The 8,497-nt window shown below is 44.1% G+C and overlaps 1 protein-coding gene across 1 annotated transcript; it reads right to left on the bottom strand.

Annotated features, from left to right (window-relative positions):
* Positions 1-6,848: 6,848 nt before the first annotated feature.
* On the bottom strand, positions 6,849-7,781 carry LOC309555121 (putative olfactory receptor 2B8; the record flags this gene model as incomplete). The annotated part of the gene is made up of 1 exon (XM_082256955.1): positions 6,849-7,781. The coding sequence occupies one exon, from the start codon at positions 7,779-7,781 to the stop codon at positions 6,849-6,851; it is 933 nt and encodes a 310-aa protein (XP_082113081.1).
* Positions 7,782-8,497: the final 716 nt, after the last annotated feature.

Genomic DNA, 8,497 nt, shown 5'->3' with positions numbered 1-8,497 from the left:
GGGAACACGACTAGTTTCTTATCCGTCATTGGCAACCCCTCTCTCTAGGCTCTAGGCTCACCACCATCAGAGCATTCGAATTGCTGCGCGTCCTCCAGCAGTGTGTAACTGACACTATGATCAAATAGTTCAGGTGACTCCTCCGTGCATGATGGTGGGGCTAGGGAAGGAGTAGCTGTGGACAAGAAGCCTGTGGAATAGGCCTCTTTGGCAGCTGCAGTGGAAGGCAAACTAGTATGAGCGTGGGTGACAGAGGATGATGAGGTTGAGGATGGCTTAGTTATCCACTCCACCAACTCTTCTGCATGTTGTGGCTCAATAACACGGCCAGCACTGGAAAAAAAAGACAAGCGTGCCCTGCCTGCAGAGGATGCACCACGTCCGTGACCACCACTTTTCACTGTGGACACAGAAGCTGCTTGTCCTCTTTTAGTGGCCTGTGAGCATCTGCCTCTCCTTGTTGGCCTTTCATACATGATAGGAATTTTTGGGGGATTTTTAAAACGTTTTATTATAGAGTGTATGATGGAAATATGGTGTTGGGTGCAATGCTTTTGTGCTCGGTGCACTATAAACTGTTTTATTATTTTTTTTTTGCGGGGATTTTTATAACTTTTTATTATAGAGTGTGGGAAGGGAAAATGGTGCTTGGGTGCAATACTTTTGTGCTTTATAATAAAACGGTTTATAGTGCACAGTTTTTTTTTTTTTAAATAAAGAAAAAATTAATAAAGGCAAAAAAAAAGAAACCAGAAGGGAGACAGCAATTATGCCCTAAATATTATTAGTGCTGTTGCACCACAAAAAAAAAAAAAAGGAAACCACTGCTGACGCAGAAGGAATAGCACCTGCGATGCAGGAGGGGGACAGCAATTATACCCTAAATATTATTACTGCTGCTGCGCCACAAAAAAAGAAAAAAAAAAGAAAACCACTGCTGACACAGAAGGAATAGCACCTTTGACACAGAAGGGGGAGTATTAATAATGCAGCAAAAGAACCTGATGCTGCAAAAAAAATATATCAATGAAAAAAAAAATGGGTTTAGTGGGGTGACACAGATGTGTTGTATACACCAGTGTTCCCCAACCCCCGGGCCGCGGACTGGTACCGGTCCGTGGATGAAATGGTACCGGGCCGCCTGAGGAACTTTACATTATTTTACTGTGGCGGCCAGGGAGCAGAGCAGTGCGCCCCGAGCCGCCCATTGAGTGACAATAGCGAATGAAAATTCGCTATTGTCACACGGATCATCCTCCTGGCCAATCAGGGAGCGGGTCCTCCCGCTTCCTGATTGGCCGAAAGGCAAACCCCATGCCATTGGCCGAGGTGGAGGCAGGAGGACTCGAGGAGACGCGGGGACTGAAGAGAAGCTGCCGTGAGGTAAGTGCACGGTCTCACGGGGGGAAGGCTGGCATCTGCATTGAAAGGCGGAACACTGGCATCTCTGCATTGATTGGGGGAATTGCTGTGGCACTCTGCATTGATTGGGGGCATTGCTGTGGCACTCTGCATTGATTGGGGGCACTGCTGTGGTACTCTGCATTGATAAGGGGCAATGCTGTGGCACTCTGCATTGATTGGGGGCAATGCTGTGGACTCTGCATTGGTTGGGGGCATTGCTGTGGCACTCTGCATTGATTGGGGGCATTGCTGTGGCACTCTGCATTGATTGGGGGCATTGCTGTGGCACTTTGCATTGATTGGGGGCATTGCTGTGGCACTCTGCATTGATTGGGGGCATTGCTGTGGCACTCTGCATTGATTGGAGGCATTGCTGTGGCACTCTGCATTGATTGGGGGCATTGCTGTGGCACTCTGCATTGATTGGGGGCAATGCTGTGGCACTCTGCATTGATTGGAGGCATTGCTGTGGCACTTTGCATTGATTGGGGGCATTGCTGTGGCACTCTGCATTGATTGGGGGCAATGCTGTGGCACTCTGCATTGATTGGGGGCATTGCTGTGGCACTCTGCATTGATTGGGGTCATTGCTGTGGCACTCTGCATTGATTGGGGGCATTGCTGTGGCACTCTGCATTGATTGGGGGCAATGCTGTGTCACTCTGCATTGATTGGGTGCATTGCTGTGGCACTCTGCATTGATTGGGGGCATTGCTGTGGCACTCTGCATTGATTGGGGGCATTGCTGTGGCACTCTGCATTGATTGGGAGGAATGCTGTGGCACTCTGCATTGATTGGGGGCACGCTGTGGTCACTGTGCATTGATTGGGGGCACGCTGTGGTCACTGTGCATTGATTGGGGGCACGCTGTGGTCACTATGCATTGACGCCCCCCCTCCCCCAGTGGGCCACAGAAAAATGATCAAACGTTGACCGGTCTGCGGCGATAAAAAGGTTGGGGAGCACTGGTATACACCAACACTTCAGTGGCACCACTACATTTTTGTTACAGAAGAATCAGCACAGCACTATACTGACTGTACTAAACTGACTGAACATATGCAATCCCCTAACTACCTGCCGAATCTCCACTCCTAACATACTATAGACAGCAGCCTTATATAGTGTGGGGCGTGGACTTAGCCCCTGAGCCATGATTGGCCAAAGGCACCCTGCCTTTGGCCTTTTATGTCTCTGACAGGACATTGTGCTGGGATTGGCCAAAGCATGCAGGTCAGTTGCATGCTTTGGCCAATCACCAGCACTTAATGCACTGCAATCTCGCAGTGCAATATGGGGCACTCGTCGACGAGTACTTCCCGCAGAGCGCCCCGGGTGTTCATGTGTTTAGTGAACACACCAACACCCGATGTTCGAGTCGAACTTACATTCAACTCTAACATGCAGCCCATCACTACTGCTCGTTAGAGCTTACAATCTAGGAAGAAGAGTTATGTGAAACAATAGGTAATAACTGCGGGGCATGAATTGATAGGCTTCTCTAAAGAGAAGGGTTTTCAGGGATCGTTTATAAGCTAATAGAGTAGAAAATAGTCGGACAGATTGGGGTAAGGAGTTCCATAGGTTTGGAGAGGCTCCAGGAGGAGGTGATGAGGGGGCTACAGAGCAGGAGGTCTTGAGAGGAACAAAGAGAAAGATTAGGTTGGTATTTCGAGACTAGGATAGTTATGTAGCTGGGAACCTAATAATGGATGGCTTTGTAAGGTGCTTGTATCTCTCTGTCAATCCATCCATCTTATGGATGGATTGACAGAGAGAAGTAGCAGACACTGAGCAACTGGTAAGGTGGATGAGCCTTGCAGCAGCATTCATGATGGATTGAAGGGGGAATAGCCTAGGTAGAGGTAAGCCAATGAGAAGGGAGTTGCAGTAGTCGAGGCAAGAGATGACCAGGGAGTAAATTAAGAGCTTTGTGGTGTCATAGGTTAGAAAGGGGAGTACTTTGGAGATGTTGTGGAGGTAGAGGCAGCAAGATTTGTACGTGGGGTTTAAAGAATAGTTAAGAGTCCAGGATTACACCTAGGACCTTGGAACAGGGGCGTAACTACAGGGGTTGCAATTGCAACCGGGCCCCATGCTCTAGGGGGCCTGTGTGCCTCCCCTGTACGCCTGGATAGGAGGGACAGCATGTAGAGAAATCACTGTCCTCCTTTTTTCTCCTGTAGCTGCAGGAGGAAAATTAAGGAGATTGGTTCCTCTGTATGCTGCCCCCGCCACTCCTCCTATCCAGTTCACTTGTGTTCTGCTGTCTCTGGGCCCCTGTGTGCTCCCCTGGCACCCCCCCCCCACTGTGCTCCCTCCCCTCTCCTGCCAGCTGCTGCAGGGGATGTGTCACAATAGAGAACCAGGAAGGGGTCGGTAAATATGTGATTTACCAGCTTCTTCCTTCTTTTCTGAATGGACAGAGTCATAGTCAGTGACATTGTAAAAAAATAAAATAAAATAATAAAAAAATAACACAATTAAAATACCAAAAAAATAAAAACTATTGACACCAGTGGGTGAACTTCCAGGATCGCAAAGGTCACACTTGTAACCGGGCCCTGGCATTTCACCACTGTGGGAAGGCCTTAAGATGGCAGAAAAGGGGCCCACTGCAGAACTTGTGAAAGGGTCTCGCTGCGGGACCGTAATAAAGGGCCCCGCAACGAGAGTAAAGGGCCCCAGGATCAGTGGGAAGAGCCCCAGGCTTGAAGGGAAGGGCCCCCAGCCAGGGGTCCGGGGGCCCTTCATGGTTTCTTGCATCGGGGCCCTGAAGGTTCTAGTTACGCCTCTGCCTTGGCATGTGGGGATGGGATTATAGTTGTGCCATCGATTTAGACAGGGAGATCAGGGGAAGGGGCATGTGGTGGAGGAAAATTAAAAGTTAGGTTTTGGAAAGACTGAGTTTGAGGAAGTGGAGGGACATCCAGACTGATATATCGGTTTATGATCTTATTATTGAAGGTCTTCTTTTCTACAATTTAATCTTGCTTTATTTGAGGTCAGTAGTCGTTTTGCTGTTGACCCCGTTCATTAGAAAGCTGTTTTGTTTTGGGTTTTTTGTTCTTTGCAGCAAAACTTTCCTTATAAGAATAAGTAGTCTTTTTTTTCTTTTTTGGAGGGCGGTATTTTATGTTTAATCTGTAATTATGAACAATTTTTCACTTTCTTAAAAACCGTACAGAGCAGAACATACTGTATCCAAACAACAGGAATACAGCATGAGGTTGACATAACCATGTACCTAAAATATCCCAAACATAAGGATTAATTATAAGGTTTGTAACAGCCTATCTAGCGGAGGGTGGTATTTTAATAGTTGTATACCTTTGTCTTAAATTTTGTAAAAAGGTTGCCTGTGGCTTGTGTCTCCACATTGAGGCCTGGTATTGCTGCAGTATGACTTTGCTACAATTGTTGTCGTTTTTTTCTTTTTTTTTTCAGTAAAACTGATGTCTGTGCTTTCTGGCTCTGTATTTAGGCTTGTTTATGCTGCCTTTAATCTGTAGTGCCACTGGGCAATTTCTTCCCAACTCTACCTGAGGGCTGTAGCTCTAACCCTCGATTTCAGTGTGGACGGCAAAGTCCACCATATCAAATAGATGGGGTTAATCTCCCTCCCCACAAAAGCCTAGATTTACTAGGTCCCCTTCCACTCATGGACTGATTAGGTCTGCCTGTCAGTTTTTCAGGCGGACCCTATCAGACTATCCACTGCTCTTTATAAAGCTGTGGATGCCAACGAACATGTTTCCATTGACACCTGCCAACATCCGATCCTGTCCACTAAAAACAGGTGGATGGGGACCTGTTCTGGCGGACTGGATCAAATGGCAGTCGGATGAAAATGGATAGGCGGGCCATTTCCTTCCAACTGTCCATAGAGGAAAGCAAGCTGTGCCTTTGTCCACACTGCATCAGCGGAGCGGACATGGACCTATCAGTGGACAGATCCCCTGGTAAGTGGGCGGATAAGCTGATGGACTCTGACAGTGTGAAAGGGCCTTAAACTGGAGAGTCCAAAATCTGGTGCGACTATGTATAGAAACCAATCAGCTTCTAGGTTTTTTGTCAAAGCTTAACTGAACAAGCTGAAGGTGGAAGCCGATTGGCTACCATACACAGCTGCACCAGATTTTGCACACTCTAGTTTTAGTAAATCACCCCTATAGACATGATAACAACCTGGTAGGCATACCTCCCTACTTTGTGAGATGGAAAAGAGGGGCACATTATGGCATGCCTCCAGTAACATGGACCATGAGGATTAATGAGCACAAAATAATTGGTTAATTACAGTTTTTTTGTTTTTTTTAATTGCTATGTTTGCAATCCCTGCAAATGAGGCACAGTTGGGAGGTTTGATGATAAAGGTTTTAATCCTTCTCTACACCTTAAGTACATTTTCTTCACTGCCATCATATATAATATATGGTTAGTAGAAAAAGTTGAGAATGCATTTGGTTTCAGGTTCGAATGGACTAATTTCACTCTTTATGGTTTTAAAAGGTTAGGGTATTGTCATCGCCTGTGAAGTGTTTGTCCAGCCCAAGATGCTTTGAACAGAAAAATGGCCATGTCACAGTCCAACTTTTTTTTTTTTTTTTTTTTTTAGCATAGGCATCGAAAACCTTTGTATGTTGGTACCTTAGGGTGAGAGTAAGAAAGTGCTCCCAGTGTAATCATATTTCTGCCTCTCTTCATTACTGAAGACTAACTGTTGAGAATTTATAAAACATACAGACCCAAGGCACTGACTATTATGGCAATATGGCAAGTTTTTTTCCATTCCATTTCATCTAAAAATTGCCAATATACTTACAGATTAAATTTTCTTTCTGGCGCATGTTTTTTTTTTCTTGCAATTCCTAGTAACATCTCTTTAACAGTCTTATATCTCTATCTGTAGAAGAAGGTAGCCATATTATCCACATCAGTGTCTCATGTACCTACAAATTACTGTACCATGGAATAAAGTGACTACAATAATGTGTGATGCACAAGTTGAAAAAGCCTTCTTTTTGTCCATGGATGTACTAATTAATAAATGTTGATCTTGTGAAAAATACAGAGGTGTCCTCTGATCTCTACTTTTGTAATCTCAAAGAGTATATTTAGCCCAGTTCTTATCTAGGGACTACAACTCCATTAGCGCCTATCCTAGATAAAGGCAGGGGTGTGGCTTGAGTAGTAACAAAAGACAATGGTCATGGCTGATTATACTCAGCCCACAAAAATGCTGCGTGTTGTCAGCCCACAATAGGAAATCAGTCAGGTGCAGCTCTGGCAAATTATCAGGTATTTTTCCATACTGGCAGGGTCTCTAAAGGGATAAAACATGGGCAAGTATGCATCTGTTGTAGAGTTGTTTTTATGTCTACTGCATAAATGTATGGCAGAGATGTACCATGTGTTAGTATACTTACAGTTCCTAATCCTATTAAGGCACATGCTTTTTTCTCACAATCCCCAGCAACACCCCTTTAACATCCTTGTTTCTTAAGGTATAGATAAGTGGGTTCAGCATTGGAGTCACAACACTATAGAACAAGGTGGCCATTTTGTCCTGGTGGGCTACATGAGTGTCTCCCGGTCGCATGTACATAAAAATGATTGTACCATAGAATAAAGACACTACCATCATGTGTGAAGCACAAGTGGAGAAAGCCTTCTTTCGACCCGTGGATGTACTGATTTTAAGTATATTCAAAATAATGTAGCCGTATGTTATAAGAATGAGAAAAAATGGTCCCATGACCAATGTCATAGCACAGAAGAAAATAATGGTCCTGTTAAGAGAAGCATCTGTGCAGGATAGCTCTAGGACTGATGGTATCTCACAGAAAAAATGGTTAATGGCATTTGGGCCACAGAATGACAATCGCAATGCAAAAAACATGTGTATTAATGAGTTTAAAAAGCCTGTGATCCAACAGCCACTTGCCATTTTAATGCATAAACATGGATGCATGATGGCGGTATAGTGTAATGGCCTACATATAGCCACATAACGATCATAAGCCATTGCTAAGAGAAGGCAGCATTCCGAACCTCCTAAACACATGTGCACAACCATTTGAGTGAAACAAGCATCAAAAGATATACCATTCTTTGGTGATAAAATGTTTATAAGCATTTTGGGAACTACGCTGGTGGTGAACGAAAGGTCCAAAAATGATAAGTTACTCAAGAAGAAATACATTGGTGTATGGAGGCGGAGGCTTATCCTGCTGACAATAATAATAAGGCCATTACCCAGAAGGGATATAATATAAATGATAAGAATGATCACAAATAAAACAATCTGCAAGTCTGGTTTGCTTGTCAGCCCCAGAAGAATGAATTCTTCAACTTTTGTGTAGTTCCATGTCATTATTCCCAAAAAAGACATCCTGCAGATAGAATTTTGTAGTGGAAATGTCATGAAAAAGGCTGTACATTCATGAAAAAATTTTAGTAAATCCCTTCCGTAATAAGAGTCCATCTGACACTGATTTCTTCACTGGTTCAAGCTTGGGGAAGTTTTACAAGTAGGAAATATGACTTTTATTTTGTGTGTTACAGTGAATAAAGGGGAGAATAAGGTGTGACCAGGAAGTGTATACTAAAGGGTTAAATTAATTATGGATCATGAGAGGCACAGTTAATGTACACTGTATACAAAATATATAGTTTTCCATTGGCGTCAAGAAAGCTGATCACAATAAATTGATTTGGAAATTGGCAAAGATATTTTTAGGCATACACTTTCCACATCAATATACAGTATATTTTGGTACTGATAATATATTCTAGTTAACACAACTTTAACTCAAGCCTTACATCAAATCTTAATTAAATCCTTAACCTGCTGGCGGCTATGTAGCCAACAATGTCCTAGCAACCAGTGACAAATGGCCCTGGGGCTGAACATGCATTGAGGATGGAACATCCATGGTATGTAGTGTGGCCCCCCCACCCTGCCTCCATGCAATGAATTAATGTACTTGTTTCTGACAGGTATGTGCACCTGATGCAGGCCTGACATTTGTGAGCAAGACTGAATTTTAGGAAGAGGTTTTTTTTTTTTTGCGTACACTTGCAAATACA

Source organism: Pelophylax lessonae (assembly GCF_965119305.1).
Source record: "Pelophylax lessonae genome assembly, chromosome: 4".
In the NCBI taxonomy this organism is placed as follows: domain Eukaryota; kingdom Metazoa; phylum Chordata; class Amphibia; order Anura; family Ranidae; genus Pelophylax; species Pelophylax lessonae.
Note: the sequence above shows the minus strand (reverse complement) of the source record. Positions and strands in the feature narration are given on the sequence as shown.